The sequence below is a fragment of the Symphalangus syndactylus genome, chromosome 5 (assembly GCF_028878055.3).
Source record: "Symphalangus syndactylus isolate Jambi chromosome 5, NHGRI_mSymSyn1-v2.1_pri, whole genome shotgun sequence".
Classification (NCBI taxonomy): domain Eukaryota; kingdom Metazoa; phylum Chordata; class Mammalia; order Primates; family Hylobatidae; genus Symphalangus; species Symphalangus syndactylus.
The window spans coordinates 118,101,106-118,126,003 of NC_072427.2; the positions used below are offsets into that span (position 1 = coordinate 118,101,106).

A 24,898-nucleotide genomic window follows, 5' to 3' on the forward strand; every position below is an offset into this window, starting at 1 on the left:
GATTTGAAGAGTATTTTTCTGACGTCAGCATTTCCATAAGATTCCCAAACAACTTATTCTAACCTCTGTTTTACCTTCTAACCAGACCTAAAACAAAACAAACAGCAGTAACAAAAATATTAAAAAGTATCATAGCTACCCATAATAAGAAGGTATTACACAATTTTCAAAATACCTGCTTTATCATTAACTCAGCGCTTAATTTTAATCGATGCATTATACATAAACATGTGGGTCCCACTCCAGGCGATTGTGCTACTCACAAAGCAATTATAAGATTCTTTAAATCCTAAAGTTCTTTTTTTTTTTTTTTTTTCTTTTTTGAGACAGAGTCTTGCTCTGTCGCCCAGGCTGGAGTGCAGTGGCGTGATCTCGGCTCACTGCAACCTCTGCCTTCCAGGTTCAAGCCATTCTTCTGCCTTAGCATCCCAAGTAGCTGGGACTACAGGTGTATGCCACCACGCCTGACTAATTTTTTTGTATTTTTAGTAGAGATGAGGTTTCACTGTGTTAGCTGGAAGGTCTGGATCTCCTGACCTCGTGATCTGCCTGCCTCAGCCTCCTAAAGTGCTGGGATTACAGGCGTGAGCCACCATGCCCGGCCAAGAGAAAGTTTAATTGGGCTGTTTATTCCAGCTCAGATTTAAATCCAAGGCCTTAAAAGACTTCAAAATCTACCACTTTGAATAAACTGCACCTTGGCCATCAATTAAACTAATTTACTTTGCATAAGAAAGTGTATTTTTAATATTTTTAAATACAATTATAATTCAAAAATAAACATCTAGACATTTTGGGATAATTTGAAAGTACAGAAAACCATAAGCAGGCAGAGGAAAAAAAACAACCACACTTTCATCACACAGAAGGAATTGTTGCTTTATTTTGGAATCCTGTAGAAGAAATTTTATATCCTAACTTTTATTAACTTAAGATTTATTTCACTAACATTTGCCTATTTTACTGCTGAACTACATCTTGAGTCTGCCCATATTTCTTTGTCACTATTCCACCATCCAAGCCCCATGCCGTGTCTCACCTGGATTTTTATTGGAGCCTGGAACTTGTGTCTGCTCCTGTCTTGTCTCCCTTCAGTCTATTACCCATGTTGCACTCCTGCTTAAATCACTTCAGTGACATCCATTGCTCTTGGGTGAGATGACTGTCACAAAAGGGCACCCAGGAGCCCTTTGGAATATTACACCAATAATCTGAATATCTCTGCCTGACTTTATTTTTTGTTTTTTAATTTTTATTTATTTTTTTGAGATGGATTTTCGCTTTTGAGCCCCCTGGCTGGAGTGCAATGGCGCGATCTCAGCTCACTGCAACCTCCACCTCCTGGGTTCAAGTGATTCTCCTGCCTCAACCTCCCGAGTAGCCGGGACTTCAGGCATGTAGTCCCAGCTTCACCATGCCTGGCTAATTCTTGTATTTTTAGTAGAGACAGAATTTAACCATGTTGGCCAGGCTGGTCTCGAACTGCTGACCTCAAGCGATCCGTTCACCTTGGTCTCCCAAAGTCCTAGGATTACAGGCGTGAGCCATGGTGCTGGCCCTCTGTCTGACTTTAGAGGGTTGTTCTGAGACTTAAGTGACAAAAATACATGAAGGTGCTTATAAATGGTAGTAAACTGCAGTGTGAGTGGTTATTACTTTATATGTAAACTTTATATGTGACTTTAGATGTAAACAAATGTCAAGTGCTTTTGTTTCTTTTGAAAATATATGTATGTTACCTTCACAATTATTTAAACCAATCTTAGTATTTGAGAGGCAAGTAACAGGGAACACTTGAAGTCAGGAAACAGGGATTCTAATCACTGATACTCAGCATAACCTTGGAATGAGATCTGGCTCTCACCAAATTGAGAAATAAAGAAATGCATCATATACACAGATGTTGATTAAAAATGTGAGTGCTATAAAAAATGTAATCTTTCAAGTATTCATGACAAAAAATGAATGAAGAAACACTAGAAGTACACCTATTCTGAGCTAAAAATATGTACATTTTAGTCTATCAGTATATTAAAAGTGATAATTTCCCCATAGCATGACATGCAATAAACATGTGCTTATTCTATGCTGTGAGAACTCTTACATTTTACAAGTGACTTTACAAATGATTCCCCGTTGTCTTAATCTGATTTCAGATTTCCAGAAAAGATAAAATGCTGGGCCAAATAAACTGTATTCTGAGAAAGTGGGATTTGGAATTTTGATGTACTGCCCAGACTGTAATGGAAATGTTTCTGTGGAAAGCTCTTTTGTTCATTCTGGACAAAGGAGTCATCAAAATTTGATGTTTTCTCTCACTCCAAAGAGCATTATTCTGATGCTTGAAATGCTTATTTCAACATGTTAATCTTTGACCCAAATGAAGGAGTTTCCATGGAAGAAAACCTGGCAAAACTCTAAAGATTTTTCAAGTATCAGAGTATAAATAGTGAACAGATGGAAACTAGAATTTGAGGAATTTTAGGATGGTTTGAGAGGAGACTTTTTATGAGGGTTTCGCTGGGCTGTAGGGAAATGACAAGGGAAAGTGGAGCTGCTGACTACCCTCATCGGTAAACCATGAGGGGAGGAAGGAGTTACTGGAACCTGGAAAGAGATAGTTTTCCAGGAAAGACATTGAGAAGCTTAGAGTCAAAGGACAGAGCCAGGCTGAGAGGACCTTGTCCAGAGGGAGCCTGGAGAAGGAATATCTGAACGTACTCTTCCCTTTTAGGAGGGGCTCCCTGCTGTCTGAACCACTTGGGAAACAGGGAGTAAGCCTGCCCAAGACTGTGACCCACACAGCTCAGCCTCCTGCGGAGTGGGGGAAAGTAGATTAGGAGAGGTAAATGGAGATATTCGGCATAGACTTTCATGGTAATTTACCTAGCACAAAGCCTGGCATATGACAAATGCTCCTAAAACTAAGTCACATGAAAGGATAAATGGATCTCTCAGTGACCTAAACTGTGCAGAGTGGCAGACTTCATTTTTCTCCTGGTCGCTTTTTGAGTTTCATGTAACAGACTGAATAAAACATCATGATTTCAAGAGTTTGCTAAAAAAAAAAAAAAAAAGTAGTCTTTTTCTCTCTCTTTCTAATTTTATATACCCTTTGTGTTTCTCCAATGGCACTTACTATCTTTTATCTTGTATGATAGTGGATAGTGTCAGTTGTAGAATTACAAGCTTTTTTCTAAGGATGCACACAGACTCATACACACTTTGGATGTTCTTGTGTCTAGAACAGGACCACAAACATAGTTGCTTCAATAAAAGTCTGTAATCACATACATTCAAATATGAGAACTGTGTTACATTACACGATTTGAGATTTTCTGCATTGAATTTAATAGCATTCATTTGTTCTATAACTCACTAAGCACCTGCTTTGCATCCAGTACTGTATGGAGCACTTGGATTCCAAAGACGAATATGCAAACTGCCTGTTCTACTAGGGCTTACATTGTAAGAAGAGAGGATTGCCAATTATCAATCATGAAATGACTCACTGTGCTAGGGAACTGTCACAAGATGAATCCTTGTGCTGGTGGGGGACAAGAGTGGAGAAGAGTGAGACAGGGAAGAAAGAGCAATGCAGCAATGTCCTACACGTGCATGGTAGACTCCAGGCTATATTAGAAAGAGTGTCCTGGAAGCAGGATGTATTTTCTTACATTTAGCTTGGATTTCTACAACATCAGTTCCTCTGTTTATTACTTAAAAGGTGTCCTGGCTATTGAGCCTACCCAGTAACTGCAGCCAGAATGAAGTGAAACTGGGGAGCAGAGGAAGAAGTTAGAAGTTTGCGGAGGGGGTTTATTGCCAACATGAAAACCAAGTATCAGCTTAAAGATCATCTCCTGAACAGAAGAAAGATTCAGTGATACTAACATGTAGAGTGCAGAGAAGGAAGTACACCCAATTATTTAAAGCTAGGGAGAAGAAAGCATGGGCTGTGGGAAGGAATAATGATAGGCTGATTTCTTTCTGATGAAAACGAGTGTGAGACAGCGGGAGGGGCATTGTCTCTGTCACTTATCTACTTGACCAACTACCTTAGCAAGTTTAAAAATCTATCTGTGAGTAAAATCTTTACACATCGTGTCTTAATCTGAGAAGTGTGGAGAATGTTACTGGTCTTGCAGGATTTGGGGGAGGAATAGCACAGAGGTAGACAACTTGGTTAGTGCACAAGATGTTTGCTTATCATCACTGTAACTTCATTTAATATTTGCCATTTCTATTATGGGAGTCAACATCCTTAGGATCATATCACAGTACCCCGCTTATTAAAGGTATTTGTGCATAGCTCTTTGACTGCACTGAAGACCTTCATCCAGCTTGGTGAAGTGAATGTCATCAGAAAGACTGCAATGTTTGAAGAGCCATATTTCACAGATTCTCCTCAGTTTTACACTTAGGAATCTAGAGAAATGCTAATCTCTTGTCTTAGAAGGCAATTCGAGATAGTCCAGTGGTGCCTAAGGGGCAGAGAGTGACATTTACTGAGTGTAATCCTGCTGGAGAGGATTCCAGATCTCTGACTATCTCTGCCAAGCTTATCAGCCAATATGAGACATAACTTCTATGTTTTAAAATCAGTATTGAGTTGAAAATGGCCAACCATAGGAACTGAAGACATTTCTCAGCAATTTTTCCAGAGGTGGCTATCCAGTTGAAATTTCAGCAGTGGCCCTTGGCCAAAAAGCTCATTTTTTTTTTTTTTTTTGACAACAGTTTTTCTGCCAATGAAATATTAAGTTCTTCTGTATTACTGATAAGAAAATTGTTCACTCTTTCCACAGTGAACCATTTCAGAAAAGGGTTTATTTTCTACTTCTGGGCATATATTCTATAGTTTGAGGAATATAATTAGAGATAATTAATGCTTTCATTAGGTGATATGATCCCAAATAACTATGTGTGAGATGCTTCCAAATTTTACTCCTGACAATAAAAGTGTGCTTGGATATATAACCTGGCATTTAAACTTTTCATCATATATTCTGGATACGAGGTGGGCAGATCACCTGAGGTCAGGAGTTCGAGGCCAGCCTGGCCAACATGGTGAGACCCCGTCTCTACTAAAATTACAAAAATTAGCTGGGTATGGTGGTGGACACCTGTAATCCCAGCTATTCAGGAGGCTGAGGCAGAAGAATCACTTGAACCCAGGAGGCGGAAGTTGCAGTGAGCCGAGATTACACCATTGCACTCAAGCTTGGGTGACAGACACAGACTCCATCTCAAAATAAATAAATAAATAAATAAATAAATAAATAAATAAATAATAAAATATTTCTTCCACTTAAATTATAAAAATGACCAATAAAAATAAGAGTGAGCAATCTCCACATAACATTAGTGCAATATACTAAGCGTACTGAAGTATATTAATAGATTCCAGAATGGGAATCAGTAGCTATATGCTTTCCATCTCAAATTAAAATACATTATACTCTACTTCAGCAGGATACAGGTTATTAAAATGATCAAAATGATCTAGTCTAAATGTTAAGAAACTTAAGCAGGGACTCAAAGACTTCACTCATTAAAAATGAGAAAAGAGGACAGATCATAGAATACAAACACTTCAGCTCTTGTATTTTAATTCGCATAGGCATTAACTATTAATATTTTATGGGACAGTTGTAACTTCTCTATAAAATATCCCTTTTCTGTGTAAAGCTTTTGTGATTCAGGTCACTCAAGCTGCAATAAAACTCAGAGAAGGAAACAGAGGATGGCTCAGCAATTAATCATTCTGTGCCTTATTTCAAATTGTGTTATTCATTGAAAAAACTGTATTTAATATGTTCAATTTTATTCATTTTTCACTGTCTGCTCCTGCATGAAATATTCAAAGAGCCCTTGGTATAATGAAATAGGTGTTAGAAAAAAACCGTTTTTTATTAACATTGTAATCAAGATGCAAGAAATGAATTTTCTACCAGCTTCTAAAACTGTAAGTAATGCATTCTTGAGAGAAAACAGCAATAAAAAATGTAATATTTCAAGCTAACTATCAATTTTAAACCACTGAGTCAAATTTTGGAGAAATAACATGTCATAATTCCAACATATATTAAAATTTCTGCTAATGTTACATTAAACCTACCACAGTATTTCTACATATTTTAATGGTGCAAGAAAATTTAAGATACTTCTAATAATATCTATTGATTAAAATAGGGGGTGATGTAGTGAATTTTGTTTTAAAAAATTATGTTTTTTCACCAGTAAAAATATACTGTGGACATGCTTGCTATATTGGGATTTTAAAATAAGAGTGCAAGTACATACTCTCCTGGACAGTTTCTTTATCCAGAATACATTTCTTCGCCTACCTTCTCATGACCCAGTATACTCACCTACCTCTCTGCCTTTTCTGTCTCCTCAGACCAAAATTTCACTTCTCACTTTCCAGCCTGTATTGGAGTATGGTGTCCTAGACTGAGCACTATTGCTATTTAGAGCCAGATGAATTTTTATTACAGGAAGGCTGTCCTGTGCACTGTCGGATGTTTAGCAGCATTCCTGGCCTCTACACTAGATGCCAGTAACATGACCACCACTCCAGGATGTGACAACCAAAGTTCTGCAGATATTGCCGTATGTCTCTTGAGGGAGAGAACCACCCCTACTTGACATGCACCGTATTAGGGCAACTTGTAAACATAACATCATATTCACCTTCGAACATATTTCTCATTGTATGAAACAGCTCAGAGGTGACACTCAGTAAATGTTTGTTAAATGGATGCAGAATAAGACGGTGTTTTAGTATTGCAGTACATTTCTAGAATAATAAACATGTGACTCTTATATATTAAATTCTCAGTTCCACTTAAAAACTTAAGAATACTTCTACGTCCATTTTGGATTTGTTTATTTTCCATGTTTGGAACAGAGAGAGAAGACTGTTTTTCCAATATGAGAGATCACATTTGAATTATGTGGCTCATAAATTTCTAATGGGATTCAATTCCTTGTAGAGTATTTTTCTCTTTTTGTCTAAGTACTACAGAAAGATGACATCCAAATCTCTTCCAAAAGAGAATAATGAAGGAGGAAAGGAGTACAAAAATAGGAGAGAAAAGAGCGAGAAAGAGGTGAATAAGGAAAAAAGAATAAATGAGCAAGATACAAGAGGCATTTCCATACTTATAAACCCATTTATTAAAAAGTTAAATTCCACTAAACATATTTTTAAAGGGAAGTATGTCTTAACACCTGAAAATAGTGAAAAAAATCAATTATAAGTTATTGACTTTTTCCTTTTATATTAAATGTTATAGTTACTTTTCTAACACAAGCAAGGGAGAAAAACAGAAAAAAGAGGATACGAGAAAGGAAAAGAAGAAAATGGAGTAAGGGGAAATTATATGAGAATAAGAAAAGTAAAACACAAATGCTTTTAAAAGTGCACTTAGATTCTAAAGGATCAGAGACTTTTTATACAACACACATTTTGATTAAATAACACTTAAATAATGATTCAATGCAGTTTGAAACAGTAATTTCCCCCACAGAGCATGAATTAAAAATTAAAGAGACAGGCTGGGCACAGTAGCTCACACCTGTAATCCCAGCACTTTGGGAGGCTGAGGTGGGCAGATCACCTGGGGTCAGGAGTTCAAGACCAGCCTGGTCAACATGGTGAAACCCATCTCTACTAAAAAAAATACAAAAATGCCGGTCATGGTGGCGTGCACCTGTAATCCCAGCTACCCAGGAGGCTGAGGCAGGAGAATCACTGGAACCCGGGAGGCAGAGGCTGCAGTAAGTCGAGATTGTGCCACTGCACTCTAGCCTGGGTGACAGAGCAAGACTCTATCTCAAAAAAAAAAGACAAGAAAATCACTTTGGGTTTTATGATCATAAGGTAAATGATTATGCTTATTATTTGGAAAAAAATACACATTTTTTTTTCTCAGATAATAGTCATTTAAAAGTTGTATTTCATTAATTAGTTCTGTATTTCTAAATTAAGAACACGTGAGAGAAAAAACCCAAGTAATGGGGAAACATTCATTCAAGGTAGTGAGCCTTTTTACTTGTCGTTAAGGAGAGGTGTACATAGAGGTCAGGGCACAGTCTAGATATGTGTTGAACCAGGATCTGGCATCCTGCTTTTTAGCCACGTGACCTTAGGTTTGGGTTCTCCCATAAGTAAACCTGAGACAAGCATCAAAAGGTAAGTGGTCTGCCTGTGGAGGGATCCCAGGAAACACTGGGAAAGGAGCCAGGAGGTGAGAAAAGAAAAAAAGTAAGTAAGCTAAAAAAAAAAAAAAAAGTAAGTAAGTAAAAAGTAAGTAAGTGAGTGTCAAGCCAGCCTTCTGAGGGAAACTGGATCGCATCTCATAGGGAAACTGTGGAGTGATGTGTATGTAGAATACACATCAGAGTTGTCACAAATGAGGAAGACAGAGATTTTCTCTTCTTCCTTTCTTACCCACCAACTTCCTGTATTTCACTGGTAGGGGGCTGCTCCCTGAGGCAGTAACCCTCTGGCACTCCAGCTGGTCCTGCATAGGACTGAGCCTGTGCCTGTGGCTCCTCAGGCAGAGTGGCAGGTGTTCGCAGTAAGCAGTGTCAGCTATTACTGCTTTATATTTGATTGATACTATAACAGTATGATCTTTCTAAATCATATAACAAAATCTAAGTTAAAATAACAAAAATGAAATACAGTGACTATTCATGGGTATTTGGTATTGTGCTAAGTGCTAGACAATTATTTGGATAATTGCAACAATATTTACACTGTGATATGGTTTGGCTGTGTCCCCACCCAAATCTCATCTTGACTTGTAGCTCCCATAATTCCTACATGTCATGGGAGGGACCCGGTGAGAGGTAATTGAATCACAGGGGTGGGTTTTTCCTGTGTTGTTATCATGCTAGTGAATAAGTCTCATGAGATCTGATGGTTTTATAAAGGCCAGTTCCCCTGCACACACACTCTCTTGCCTGCCACCATGTAAGACATGCCTTTGCCCCTCCTTTGTCTTCTGCCATGATTGTGAGGCCTCCCCAGCCATGCTGAACTGTGAGTCCATTAAACCTCTTTCTTTTATAAATTACCCACTCTTGGGTATGTCTTTATTAGCAGCATGAGAATGGACTAATAATGCACTGGAAACTGAGACTTCATTTGGTCAGTTTTGACTCCATGTCACCAGAATAAAACAGGTACAGGATAATGTATCCTACTAGTGACTGGAAATGATCATCTGCAGGAAGAGTACCAATGGAATACAAAGGGTGGAACCCAAATGCCTCTATTTCAGCATGTCCAGTGTCAAATGTTCAAAGAATTGTATAGCACTTTATATAAATAAGACCCCAATAATTAAACTTTTCTATATTTCTCTGTCACTTAAGGGATCTTGGAAGCCGAGTTTCCTTTGGCGCCAAAGAGAACATGGACTGGACAGAAGAATTTGGAAGTCATAAGTACAAACTATAACTTCAGGATCTGTTACAGAAATAAGTATTGTATATTCTACTATATTTTCATTTTTATGGTTTTATAAATAATTCTAAAATGTAGCTAATTTTCATCTCTCTCTCTTGCTCATCACAATTTTCCAAAGGGTGTAGTGTTTGTTAACTTTATTATTCAGTCTATGGTCATGAATATTGAGATGGGATTGTGACAGAATCAAAAAAAGAGAGGGAATGAATATTACTCAGAAATCCTGGATTCACTAACTGAGAAGACTTGAGCTTGCCTCCATTTTTTATTGAACATGATCATGTTACATCAAGCCATAGCATTGTCCCTCCCCTAATGTGGAAGTATAAATGCTTATGTACAGGTAGAGAAGAGAATTTTAGAGAAATGGCAGGGTGGAGAAAGTGGGTAGTAGTGGAGAAGTCTCCATTACCACCAACAATTTGAAAAAAATGTATGAGTTTTCTATGGCTCAAGTGAACCTCACAAGAGGAAGTTGGGCTTTAGCTTACTCGCCGGAATCCCATTCCAGAGGGCTAGCCACAAGGAATGGATTTTCAAGCAGCAAGAATCTATGGCATATGCTGCAGTAGGCAGTCACAGGAGACACTGACAGGAATCGATCTGAAATAGATTTCACTCCTCAAGGAAATGTGCAGATAGGAGGTCCCCAGAAACACACATGAGAGACCAGCGTTTGGATGCAACCATATAGGAAGCATTGAGGACCTCTTCTTCTTCCCCTTTAGTTTCCATTCCCCAAAACACTGAGGAATAGAGAGACCTGTAAGTGGATGGGGAAGGAGGAGTAAGTGGCACATCAGGCTCCCTTTTATACACTAAGTCCTTTGGGCCTGAGCACGTCTGGTGAGGGCAGCTAGGCAAAGGTGGATGGGAGGGCTGGAGGAGGTGGAAATAAGTTTCCACAAGGCATATTTACACGTAGTTATTGGAGAAAATTCAAAACCATTTCATACCTATATCCTACCAATTTCAGTTATCTGAAAAAAAGTTGGATATTCAGAAAAAAACAGAAAATGAGGGAATAGGAAATAAACTAAGAGTAAAACCAATTATATTGTCAGTGAGTTATTAGAAATAAGAATCCTCTCCTCTTCCCATGTGTTTTTAATGTTTTCATATAATACATGTAATAAAAAGATAATTATGCCAAATTCCATATACCATAGCTGATTATATATATATATATACACACACACACACACAAACATACATAGATGTATCCACACACACTCACACAGTCGGCCCTTGATATCCATGGGTTCTGCATCCATAGATTCAACCAACTGTGGATGGAAAATATTTTTAAAAATTGCAACTATACTGAACATGTACAGGCTTTTTTTCTTGTTATTATTCTATAAACAATACTGCATAAAAATTATTTACATTTTTTCATATTCTACATACTCTAGAGATGATTTAAGATATGTGGGAGGATGTGCATATGTTATATGCAACTCCTATCCCTTTTTATATCTGGGACTTGAGCATCCATAAATTTTGTTATCTATGGGAGGTCCTGGAACCAATTACCCATGGATACCAAGGGATGAGTGTCTGTATATGTATATGTGTGTGTGTTGGGGGTGTTGTACACATAAATGGAAACCTATAAAGATAAAGCAAAAGTTTTATATACTCATTGTTTTCTTAAAGTTACAACACTATTTATTTGATATATTAGAATTGTATTCATATTTATAAAGTTTAGAAAACCTTAAGGGAGCACGAGCATGCATTCAGGGAATAATGTTTTGAATATTTCTGCATCTCTTGACAATCTCTCATGAGCTCGACTTTTCCCCTTCTGGAAATATCCCACAGTATAACCTGGGATATATGAAAAGGGATAATTGTAGTTTTTAATTGGACAGTATCAGAAAGCAGTTATAGGCAGACTACCTACCTAGCACCTTTAGCTTTATCTTTGATACAGGTAGAAAAATTAATGTATCCAAGAGGAAACAATGAAGAGTCCAGGGTATTTTCATCACAGTTAAAAAATTATCAGTATGTTCCCTTTTCCAAGGATCTTTCATGAATGAAGACAGTGTCCTCTTACTTACTTTTATTATTTCTGTAGTATAACTTATTAGGTTCTGGAGTTTGAGCCTGCATTTGGCTCTTTTGACTCGTACTGACATTTTCAATAATCTCTTAGAAATGCCAGATCTTAAATGCATATAATCACCAAAATATAATAAATCACAAAGCAACTTGAAAGAAAAACTTTTGAACAGTAATATCCTAGAAGCTTATGCGGTGGAAACTTTGACACATGAAACATATCTGAGTTTCAAATAAAATACGAAGCCTGCCTCTTGGCCTGTTTCAAAGAAATCTTGTAATTTTTTTCATATGAAATTAGCGTAAAATGAGATTTCCCTTATGAAAACCCAAGAGCACAGGATTTTACATTTGAAGTTAGGATTTAGAGAATTATTATCATTTTTTTGGACGATACCAAGACTAGAAATCCACTGAGTCTTTTATACTGAATTGAAGAAAATATCATGGTCATAAATATTGAAAAGTAGATTTTACTTAGAGTGGTTTTATGGAAGTTAAAATCATCAACAAGTCAGCCATTCCATAGAGCTTTAGTATGAAATACATCTTAGTGTTATTAAAATTATTTATAAAATTATAATTCATGAACACTAAAAAAAACTGGTATTCTCTATTAACCATAACTCTCCATTTTTAATGATACTTTAATTCACGACAGCAAAAAATTATTGGTACTATGTATAATAATTCTGATGTCAAATTTTAGTTTCGTATTCAGTTTACCTTATTCTCAGGTCCTATGTGTTACTTACTCTGTGAGGTTTGAGTATCTATGAATTTCTTTATCAAGGCATCAGTAGTTTGGGTATAAAGGCTGAGAGCATATCTCAGAGACTGAAGATCTGGGCTTTTCTCCAAGAAATTCTTTTTCAGGCCATTTCCTCCTGCATGAAAGTATTGCTACAAAGAAAAAAAAATAAGCAGAGGCATTTAGAGAGAAGTATTGGAGGAAAGAATTTATTACTCTAATAGAGAAGCTCAAATGGAATAATACAATTTGATCAAGGCAAGATACAAAAAAAACGGTCCCATCATTTTCCCATTGCTAAGTTATTAACATCTAATTCAGGTCCCTAGAAGACGTCTCTGAAATGACACTTAACATCACAGACCTCATATCCCAGAAGGCCTAAGCCTTTTTCTCTTATGCAAAATTTTAAACAAATGAGATCATGCTGATGTAGCAGTCACAATCCGTATAGAATAACAGGTTTAGGTAACAATTATCAACTTGGTTATTGACTTCTGTTTCTTGAATACCAGAAAAATACCAAGGGTTGTCAAAATTTCATAGGTAAGGTAGCTTCTGGCCACATATTTTCCAGATACCAGTTTGAGATTCTAGGTTAGGTGTCTGCCACTCCATCTGCCCAATCCTCTAATCACACAGTGGTGCAGATATAGGCCAACCTGACGAGCAGAGTGGTCCTTGGAAATCCAACACCCCTTGAACTTTGTGTCTGATAAATAGAATAAAACTATTTTTTTGCTATTTTTATTCAACCAAACTCAAAATATTCCAATATTTATAAATAAGATAATAGAGAAGATACATGGTAATTGACAATAAATATGGTTACTGAGGGATGTTAGCATTTTTCATACTACAAGTGTTATGCACAGACATCTCTTGGAAATGCAGACTGTCTAGAGATATATGATAGAACTAAGGATTTTTTTCTACCTGTTTATAAATGATAATAGATTTATAATATTCTATTAAGATTAAATGGTTCTCTTTCTCTCTTCCTGTACCAACAATGCTAGAGGAAACAAAGCACTCACTAGTAACTGTGGCTCACTGTGATCTATAATTAGCACAGAATGAAATATGTCGAAGAAGCTCAAGAAATTATTCAGAGACGCTCTCCTAAATGGGTATGTGTCATTCTTCTTTCCCACTCCTTAAGAAGTTCTCAGGCAAGACATTTCAATGAGCTGAAAAATCATAGTTTTCTCAGTTTTTTTTTCCCTATTCAAGGGGAGATGCAGAAAAATTTTATGGGTATTAGCAAGCATCTGGTTGTATTTTCAGAGAGTATACTGTAGAGGAGATTCAGGGTGTAGGCCAGAGAAATTAGGCAATTGGGATTTAAACTTAAGAAAGACCGGTACAATTACAGATACCCTCCTCAGGCAGAAAGAAACCTATGGTCCTTTGAAATTCCATTTACCGATTCTAGCTAGGTGCTCTGTGAACACACAGGCTTTGGCAAAAACTACATATGCTATGAAAAGGAGGCACGGAAAAAAATGTCTTCTCTTTAGGAAAAGACAAAACATAATTTTTAAATTGTTCCACACCTGGATCTTATAAAGAATGTTAAAACATTTTCACATGCAGAAAGTATTTAGAGGACTAGTAGTCCAGAACTGTTTCAGGTGCCTTAATGGTTGAAAAAAATATGACAATTCCTTTCTTTGAGAAACACAGTATTTAAGGATGGAAAAAAGATTTCATGGACGTATTGAGGGGGACGCACATAAATGTATTTAGATTGGTCTTGACTCTGTATCACCTAGAGGGTGGTGGGGTGCTCTCTGGAGGACTGTTTAATCATGAATCAAGGAGCCATCCAAAGGAACAACTCTGCCTGAGAGTAAAGAGCAATGCTAGCAACTGAGCCAAGGGTAGGAGGGCAACTCTGGAAAGGAAGGCACTTTCTCTCTTAATGTGTCTCAGGTAAGCCCGAGTCTTATCAAATTTGAGCCTAAGTGCTAGATGATTACAACAAAGGAGGACGAGGACGAGCAGAAAGAGGAGGAGGAAGAGAGGGAAGTTAAACCTAAACTGACAAGATGAAAACTTGCCATTTCTGGGGAAAAAGGAGCAGAAAAGATTAGTGGGTATTCTGTCTGTGATACACATTTGGGTTATTTTCACTTTTCATTGTCCTTGGGCTACTTTAAAACTCTATAAATGGTAGAAAATGAATAATAATAGTGTAGATGATTTTTGTCCCTAGTAATACAAATTAATTATTTTGGGTGGAATAGAACTGAATATTGCTCTGTGGATAAATCTGTCTTGCCTCTATTCCAGCTTTTCTTATTGCTTGTATATGCTTGGTTTCTGGAATTCTCCTCTGAGACAGTAGTAACATCTTACCTGGTTCTCTCTCTAATTGATGAATAACATTTTGACACATCTTGTAACTGCATGAATATCACAATTGTACTCTCTTTTAAAAACTGTTCTTTAACAGTGTATATAAAGTAGTATGAGTGATAGCATTTATAAGGATGACCACAGGATTTACTGTCTAATTTGTAAGATTGCACTGTGGATTCTTCAGTCACCTTAGTACTTGACAGCATCCGTGGTAACGTCTGCTGTGCCACCTGTTTTCTCCCTCTTTTCTTTAATAAATATTTATTAAATCTGTATCATGAGCCAGACCTTGTGCTGGATGCTAACATTATAAAGCAAAAGAGATGCAGTGGTTGCTCCAAAAGGGATTATGATCTAGTAGGAAATGTAACCAACATTTAAACAAATGACTTCAAAAATACATTGCAGGTGTTAGAAAAATGATCTGAAAATACAGATAATGGGGGAGGCATGCAATTCTGTTATCTAAGGAGCCAGCAAAGGCTTCCAAAGAAGTGACATCTTTGGTGGTTATGAGTTTTTAAGTACTGTTGTTTTTAACTTTAGCAGCCAGTAGGTAATTTATCCTCATGAACTAGACAAAGAGGATGATCTCACCAAATAAACAACAGAAACCTTAGTACTCTCAGCACTATTTAAGGAGAACTGAAGTGTTTGTAGTTCTCCACGTATAATTTAGATGTAGTTTTCAAAATACTGTTTTCTACTGTTATTCTATACTCATCACTAAACTTGTGCTGCCTCTAGGTAGTAGAGGGCCTATGGAAGTTAAGAGATGACATCGCACTCCTAAAGATTCCCAATGCTTATTAACATGGTAGAGGCTCTGAGGCATACTGTGGTAAAGAGATCTGTGTAATCCTTTATTAATATACCTTGTTGCTAAAATTATTAGGCCATAGGACACCTATATCACTGGGCTAATACTTTTGGGAATACAAGTGTTCCATGGAATATGATTTGAGAAACCCAAGAACAGAAGAATGTCACTGAACTTCATCTAATTGAGATATTGTTGAGGGCCTAGAAAGCTTCACAGGAGAAGGTAAAAAGAGTTAAGCTATGAAGGCATAAACTATGTCCTTGTACTTGAATCTTTTAAAATAATTTTATAGAAGGGCATGTTTTTAATACTAAGGCATTATTTTGTAGGACTCTCCTGGGACTTTGGGGACTAATCAGGAAATGAAATCATAAATAAAGTGTGTGCTTGTACCTGAGGAAAACCCAAGGGTCCCTATAGTTTTAGGTTATGATACTCAACTGACTTCCTCTTTTTTAGCCATAGAGTTTTACTTGTTATTCCATTAAAGTCTCTAGCAGGACATTTACTGAATAGAAGATTTTTAAGGGCAGAAACTAATGCCTTTGTCTTTTGAGTGCATTTTACAATATGAAATGTCCCCAGACAGAAACCCAGGACAGAGGGTAGCTATGTCAGAAGAGAAAACAAATTGCCAGGTGGTAAGAATGAAAACATCCCATTCAATGGACACAGAAAAATAACATATGCCATAGGCTCCTCACTCCAACAGTGAAGAAGGTGATTTCTATGGTTATGCAAATGGAAACTCGATGAGAATTCTACTTTATGAAAACCTTTCATACAGTGTTCAAAACCTGGAATGACAGCATCTAAGAGCACCAGTCTGGTTATCTTACTGGCACAGATAATCAGGAGAAAGGGGGCTGCAGTTATTACATGGCATTCAGAGATTTTACATTCAGATTGACTCTATGCCCATGACTCTGAAGGAACTAGAGAGTAGAATCTGCATTTTGCTGAGGCTTGGGTTTGAAGGATATAATGTGAGAGGGATGTATAGAAGTAAATGTCTTAATTATTAGACAAAACCCACTATCCATAGCTCAGTGCAGTATAGTTGATTTCTACTTATTTTAATGGGCATTTTGTTGGGGGATAACATGCTAGAAAGGAATCTGTAAATGTGGGGTTTAAAGCCCAGTATAATGAAAACATTATACAAGTGAAAAGTGCATTATTTTCCATTGATTCTAAACAAAAGACCAAGACTTGGTTTCTTATAATTCCTCTGTGGCCTGCGGTATACTCTAAGAAACTTCAGTTTGATCTGTTCAGATGTTTTACTTAGACTGGCCTAAAGTGGCAGGAAAAAGTGGGCAAAAAACATTTAGGACAGGTCATTTCCTCCTTACTGAAGAAAAAAATCTGTAACCTCTCAGTTGAAGGACTAGGGAGGAGTTGGTCATTTAGTGCAAAGAAGGATAAAGGTATTAGCTGGAGGACATTCTCTCTTCCTCTCTATCACGGCTGATATTTTCACTATGGACTTAAAAAAACAAAGGCAGAAAGCATGTTTGACAGATGTGCAGTTGAGCTGAAGCTTAAAGTTGTTACACTGGATGACAAAATTTGGCTTTAGAAGGGTCCCGGTAGTCTGGAATGCTGGGTCAACATTTCTAGAATGAGATGGCAAAGAGGAAAGTAAAAAGCCAGGATTCATAATAAATATTAATATTTGTGTTTACCACAAAGTACAGAATAGGGGTGATGTGGCTTAACAACAGAAAATGTTAAAAAGTCATAAAGATTTATTTACTTTCAAGCTCAACATGATTTCATAAGTGGGAAGGCAGCTGTTAAAGCAAGTGAAATCTGATCACACATCAAAATAGGTAGACAGGTCAAGTATAAGGGTTTGGGAAGGCAGGAACATTCTTTATTGGTTAGAACACATCTGAGATATTCAGTTCATTCTTGGGCTTCATCATTTACAAGAAATATGAAAAGTGGAGGCCTTTTAAAAATAGATGACCAGAATTTCATAAGGTCTACAAGGCATGTTATTCAATAAACAGCTTCAGATGATATAGGATGGCATGATAGTTTTCTTCAATATCTGAAAGTCTATCACACAGAAAAGGAAACAGAATAATTTTATAGTAGTTCCAAAGAACAGAAGGAGCACCAATACATAGCAGGAGAGCAGATTTTTCTTTGACACATTCATCAAAAATTTCCAATAATAATGCATCTTAAAAATCAAAACTTCCACTTATAAGTTAGTGAGGTCCCGTCACTGGCTGCTATTAAGTGGTGGCCAGAAGACCATGTGCGGACAACATTGTAGATGACGTGGCAAAAGTGGGAGATGCTCAGTCATGTTTCCAATTCTGAGAGTCTAGAATCCTCTTAACCTCTTTGATTCTCTGATCCTTATAATATGCTAGAAAATATAATTCTTCATCTGTCCTCTATACAGTCAGACTTTTGCATAGGTTATTTAACCTCTTAGGCTATCAGTTAATTCATTTATAGACTGGTAGCAGAAATACCCATTCTATCTTTGGTGTTGTAAAATTGTAATTACTCTAACTGGAAGAGCTTCGTGAAAGATGCAGTTCTTTCCAATTGTAAGAAATATATTTAATTGGCAGAATAACATAGAACTCAAGATAGAACTCAGCATGGTGTTTTAAGCATCAGCCCCTATGTCAAGCAGGTTCTTAAATATTTATTTCCACGTTCCTGCCATCATATCTAACTCCAACATGGCACTAGGAAAATAGCCTTCCTGGCTGTCTCCCATTTTTCTTGGTGGAACCATGCGTTCTCGGTCGCTGGGGCTGAAATCTCTGAGGCATTTGGGGCTCCTTTTCCTTTTTGCCCCATATTCAGTTGCCAAGTTCCAACAACTCTCCCTGGCGTGTGTCACTCATATCCATCTTTTCCTTTCTCCTCCTAAAGCCACCACCTTGCTGTTAGCTCTCATCATCTTATGAACTAAATAACTGGAACTCAAATCTCTGGCTACAGTCTTGAACTATGCAATCTAATTTGTGCATTTCTTTAAGATTCCTATTGGTGAAATGACTTTAGCATAACATTTTCAAAATCATCAGTGAATCCTCTTTTATAAAATATACTGAGGGCACAAAAGGACCTCTGTATTTTCAACCTAAACATTTCCCATCGACCTCATTTTACACTGCTTCAGGCCAGTCCACAGAGTAGTCTACTCACTGCCTCCAAGCCTTCTCGTCTTGTGCCTTTCCCTGGTGAAATTCCTTTTTCCTGTTGATGTTCTTGTCCTGAGTCTTCCTCCAAAAAAAGCTTTGTATCCAGCCTGTAAACTCCCATCTGTCCTTCAAGACCATTGCAGCTTTTCCTGATCTCTTGAGTCCATACTGGTTGATCACATCCTCAAAAACTTTATGATTTTTTTAATCTGTTTCCCTCAATTAGTATTTTGATCACCTGTTCCATCTCTTACACTGTTATAAGTTAACATGTATGATTATTTCGTTTTCAATGTACCTCTCTCAGCTTTTAATCTGGACTATAAACTCCTGGAGAGAAGGAACAGCACTGCTTCTCAAAGGGGAGTCTCAGGTGTTGAAGAATCTAACCAGGACTGTGCTGTTATAGGGAAAAAGTGCTGGGCCCAGGAAACCAAAAGGCCAGAGAAAAAAGCCTTAAGGATTTGAACTATTGCTTGGCGGAAAGAGTCAGATTTAACAGTTAGCTCCTTTGAGAGAGAATTAAAGGGTTTATTGGGAAAGGAGGAAAAAAGAAACACACTGGTTGCAGTAGAGTATGTGGGGTCTTGGGCTTAAGAGTAGAAAGAGAGGCCTCCAAAATGAACCAGTCATCAGGCAATATAAGTGACAACTTAATATTTATGAAGCGTTTTCTATATGCCTGCTTTAATTGCTTTGTACGTGATGACTCATGTAATTTTCTTTCAACAATCTTTTAAGTAGTAGTATTATTTCCATAGGAGAGAAGAATAATTTGCACATTGGTGTCTTTCTCTCTCTCTCTTAATCACCTCCTATCCTGATATTATACTTGTTAGTGGTAGAATTTCCCATGTAGTTTCCAGTATTTTATTTACTTTTGTAATTCATAGGCACCTTCTGACATTTGTAAAGGCTGCCACCCTAGATACATTAATATGTTGGTGTCACAAATGTCAGGATGTGTGATAAGGAGCACCATTATCACCTCGGGGGTAGGAAGGAGCCATATACGAAGTATCATTTTCTTTACCTTGAAAAATAACTAGATTCTTTTTTTCTTCATGACTTTTCAGAAAACAAAGCACTTGAGACCTGACTGTGATTTGAGAGGCAAAAAAAAAAAAAAAAAAATAGTACTGCTAAATTTAAAAAAATCAGGAAAAATATTGCCTGCATGCTTGGCAAGCTATTTTTTTTATAATCCCAATAAAACTCTCTGAATTCTTCTAACTCTTCAAAGTTTTCAAGATTGAAGATCTTGCACAATATATTTTTACTGACTCATGGGAACATGCTATTGTTTCTTTACAAGATTATAAGAAGAATTCCCTTTTTTTGTTAAATATACTATTTTGGTAGCAATTTTCCATCATTACTTTGTTCTTTCCAACACCTGTATCATATTTTCGGCAAATCCAGGCAGACAGCTTATTTTGCAAACTTAGATATAATCATAACCCACCTTAACTTTATAATTTTAGAGGTTAGCCACTGAAGTTTTCTTTTTTTAGAAATTATTTGACAGATAATTTAAAAAATTATTTTCTACCACAACTGGAGTACTCTTTTACACATATCAGAATATGCTCTTCCTTCCCATAAAATATTTCAGTGTTTCTCTTTTGCTGACAAACTAAAGTTGAGATTCTTTACTTTGGTGTTTAAGCCGCAGCATTCTGGCTCCAATCCAATGTTCTTCTTTCATTCCCTGTGATGCTCAGCCAGTCATGATCGGTTCTTCTACACTGGACTATTTAAAGTTTTAATGCCAGCCAACGCCTTCTCTTTGGGCACTCATGCTGTGTTTTCTATAGGCCTGCAATGCCTTTCTCCCATTGTTTTTTTCCCTCTTTAGCCTCTACATCCCTAAATGTGCTTCTCTCGGAAGCTTTTCCCTGGACATTCAGAGAAAATTCATCACCCTGTCTGCCCTCCCCCATCCTTTGTCCACAATTATTTTACGGATTGTAGATGTTTTTGTTCCCAAGTCAAAGGCAAGTGCTCTCATCTCCAACCACCTCCTCATTGCTCACCATATTTTCTACCTATAGTAAGCTCTCAAATAATGATATTTGAATTGCAATCCTCTAAACTAGGTAGGTTATTTTGTTCTTCTCATGAGCAGCTGGATTTTAACCAAGGCAAAAGCTATACTTGTAATGGTGAAAAGCAGATGCTGAGAAAAAGTCCTTGGAATCACCCATGGACAACGGAGATAGCAGGATAGGGTAGAACCTCTGTGAGGGTAAGAAACACAGAGGAATAAAATGTGGTTCATCACCATGTGCTTCTGTCTGCTGGAGTCCTGAGCATAAGAAATGGTATTATCTAGGATTAAATAAGAAAGTAATAAGTTCCAAAGCTATATTTGAATTTATAGTTAAATTCCTTTCCTTATACCAAGAAATGCAAATTTCCAGAGGGCCCTGATTCAGATGTTTATTATTTTTAGAGAAACCTCAGTATTGCCACTGCATGATGCCAAATATATTTGCAACATATAATGTAGTGTCATGTTCAGGCCCATATAACGGGTTCTGCGGGAATTTAAAAGGGTGGGAAAAATTAAATCATTCAGCATTTTTTTCAGGTCAAAGTGTAACTGCTATTTCTCTTTGAAAGAAATCTACATTTAGGGGAATTTCATGTCAGTCCTGAGTCTTCTTGAGATATGGGGTTGGAACTCAAAGTCCAGCTAGAACTCCTTTAAAGTTTCCCTATTGGCCTCCCTATTAGTTTGCACATACAGATTAGGTGACTGATTATCTGTCTCATAGCTGCCACCTTTCTACTTTTACTTTCAAACATTGTTGATTTGGTTGCTTTGCCGGGTAAATGGAATGTCTCAAAGCCCAACCATCCTACCTGCAGCAGATGATCATTTGTTACTCCTGCCATATTTGACACTCTTGACTTACTTATAATAGAAGCTACATGTGACTGGTGTTATAAAATAGTTCCAGTCCAATTAAACTTTCAATATTTAGAAAATTAATATTTTCATCAATGCTTGTATAGAGGCTGAAAGGTTTTACATTATTTTAAAATAATTAGAAAAGAATCTAAGTAATTGACATAGTATTTTAATGTAGCAAGAAGTAATCTCTTTGAAGAAGCATCCCTTTTAGCCTGCTACATTTTACTTAAACTTTGTACATACTTATTGAAAAAATGTGAAATAGAAGCAAGGACACTAGCTTTAGAATTTGGAGTCCTTTCTCAGCTCTGCCAATTACTAGCAGAGCTATGGCCTTGGAAAAACAACTGACATGTCTTCACTTTTAATTTTCTCAATTATCAAATGTGAACAATCATTCTTGACCTATCTAATGCCCAGGATATTGACAAGGATCAGGTGAAATGATGTACATACATAAGAGAAACTTGAAAATGTAAAACATTATTTCAGCCTATATTCTAAAAACTCCATAACATTTTCCTTCTTTGTTTTCTCATTTCTAGCTTATTCAATTAAATTGAGCTGGAGAGGAATGAAAGATTATCTCTTTAGCAGCCATTGGAAATTAGCATGGGTAGCGTCTGCTCCTTTGGTCTAAGGTCATCTTTCTCATAAGGTCTCTGCTTGCATTATAGTCCTCCTTTGGCTGGGCTCTGGGGAGACACTGAATCTTCAGCTCTTGGAGTTAAAACTCTTTTAAGTTGTACTCTTCCTTCTCTTGAATTCCTTTGTAGTCAATCTCACAATTAGTGTTTGGTAGGACAGTAAGTTGGTGCAAATCTCACAGACAGACAAGATAAAGGGAGTCTCAGCTTTGGCAAACTGATGACAGTCATTGAAAATCAGATATCAGGGGAATACCTTGGCAGATGGGCAGGGCACAGGGTCAAGAGAGTCTCATAGCAGGCACAGCAGGCCTAGCATGGAGGTGCCTAGAGAAAGAGTTGGCATCACAGAAGTTAGGGAAGACGGGAACTGGAGAACTGACACAGGCTCTGGGGCTCAGGAGGACCAGAGTCAGACTTCAGTCCTGGAGAAACAAGACGAATGGCATGGACCCATTTACTGGACCTAGGACACCAAATAGTAGTTTTGTCCACAAAGAACAAGGATGGTGTCTGGTGTCTGAGACTGAATTGAAATATTAGTATAGATGATATAAACAGGAAGATAGGACAGTGGAGCTGTCAAGATAAAAGGAATTTGCTTGAGGATCAACATTGTCTTAGACTCTGAGAAGAACTCAGCCAGCAGGTGGTGATCATCTGGCCCCGTCAATAAAAGTTAGAGAAATGTTGAAGTTCGAGACAGAAGCCAGATCTGTGAACACAGTGAATACCATTCCCTATTCCCACAGAACACATTTTCCTTCCGTTCCTAAAGCCATGCATTGACCTAATAAAATGCATGAAGAGCTGAGTTCAGATGCCAAATTTTTTTCTTTTCTTCCTCTTCATGGTGCATGCTAGAGCTTATTTTTTTCTACTAGCATGCCCTTTTATATAGCTATTAGTGCTACTATAACTCCAAAGATTAGTTATTTCTTCCTCAAATTTTTGAAAATAATTTTTAAAAACTTTTAAAGTTTTTTATTGTATTTCTTTTTCATGTTGTTCATTTTTTCCTCAAAATTATTTTGCAAATTTTCCATATTTCCAGACAACATTCCTGCTACCTCTTCTAGAAACTCCATTTCTGTGATCCAGGTGCCTCCAGGTGTCACAAAAGTCTTACCTCCCAACTTTAATTTGGCAGTTTTTACCACTGCAGCGGCAAAAGACTGCCTCATATTAAATGCTGAAACTGCAAAACAAAAGCCACGAGGTGACAGTTTTGTGAAAGTATGTGACTGTTATTCAGATAAAACTCTGTTGAAATGAATACCATTGTTTCTATCCAGTAGAACTGTTCTGTGCTCTACAAATGGGTCATGGTAGCTAACAGTTATAGTATAGTTAGTAGCTATGCTATTCACACATCCTGGATAGTAGATGCTTCCCCCAGTGAAGAGTGAAAACTTTGGACATAATTTGAATTTAGAAGACAAACTCATCTTTCAAACTCTTTAAAAAACTTTCACATATAAATATATATGGATATAAATATAAAAAATTATTTGAAAATAACTTCTAGGTTACATTTTGAGATCCGCACACATTTAGCATACACTACAATAACTTTTAATCTTTGGCTATGAAAACAGTTGATGCGTACAAACGACGTCTTTGGGTGTTCAGCAGAAAATGAAATGAAATTATTGTACTTACTAAGCAAGAAGGGAGGGTTGATATTTTAAAAATAATTTCAACATGCATAGAAAACATATAAAAACAAATTCTGTCTACACAAAATATTCTCAAAGCATCTGTTTATCTGGGTTTTAGGGTACATTTCTTTGAGAACATGTGTTAAAACATAGGTTTCACTCATGCTTTAGAGAGAGATAAAAGAAGCAAGTATAAGGACAGTGTATTGTGGATGTCATAAGGAGATAGACAGGGCTAAATCTGGCATCCTCCAGGAATGTATTAGGTTGGTGCAATAGTATTAATGGCAAAAACCCAATTACTATTGCACCAACCTATATCTATTCAACTATCTACCATATCTTTGAATGGCGCAGCTCTACTGATACATGGCTAAGATCAGGGCTACCTATCTCTGGAGGAAAATGGGGGCCTCTCTGGATGTATATAGAGGAGCATTATAATCTCACCTTGATGGTAGCCAGGACCACCTCCATTATAGCGCATTGTCTGGGCGTCAGACCCTTGGCATCCTCTCGAATCATGTGCTCCTGGAAAACAGATGAAGAATTGCTTATAAAACAACCAGTTCATGTATTCAACAACTACTTTAAAACATAATCTGTATTATCTGCATATGCAAAATTTCCTATTTGAAATATCTTCTGCACATGAATGCATTTAAAATAAATTGATTGTCATATATTTTATAAATCTCCTCTTTGTCAAAGGAGGAAATGTTAAACATTTACTTGAAAAGAAGTGCTTTGATAGAGGTATGGCTTTATTTGCACTTGCAAGCTAACGTTAGGGAAAAAAGAGAGAAACTGGAAAATGCGTGATGAAATTTTTTCAGCTGACTTCCTTGGTTTATGTCTGTCACACTGAGGAATGTTAATCATGAAAAGGGTTTAAGGAGCAAATTTGAGCCTCTCCCAATTATTACTGATAAAGTCTATTTTAAATATAATGCCTCCATTTTACTGTTTTCTTAGTTGCCCTCAATTCTTACTCATTCC

General features: G+C 37.0%; 1 protein-coding gene across 2 annotated transcripts in view; it reads right to left on the reverse strand.

The window, feature by feature from the left end:
• UNC13C (unc-13 homolog C) overlaps window positions 1-24,898 on the reverse strand; it is a 663,443-nt gene that overhangs the window by 55,870 nt on the left and 582,675 nt on the right. For both annotated transcript variants that reach the window (XM_055279200.2, XM_055279199.2), the window contains 2 exons: window positions 24,350-24,430; window positions 12,310-12,457 (listed from right to left, as the gene is read on the reverse strand). In XM_055279200.2, coding sequence (XP_055135175.2) covers window positions 12,310-12,457; window positions 24,350-24,430 — 229 coding nt within the window. The remainder of the gene's footprint in view (window positions 1-12,309; window positions 12,458-24,349; window positions 24,431-24,898) is intronic.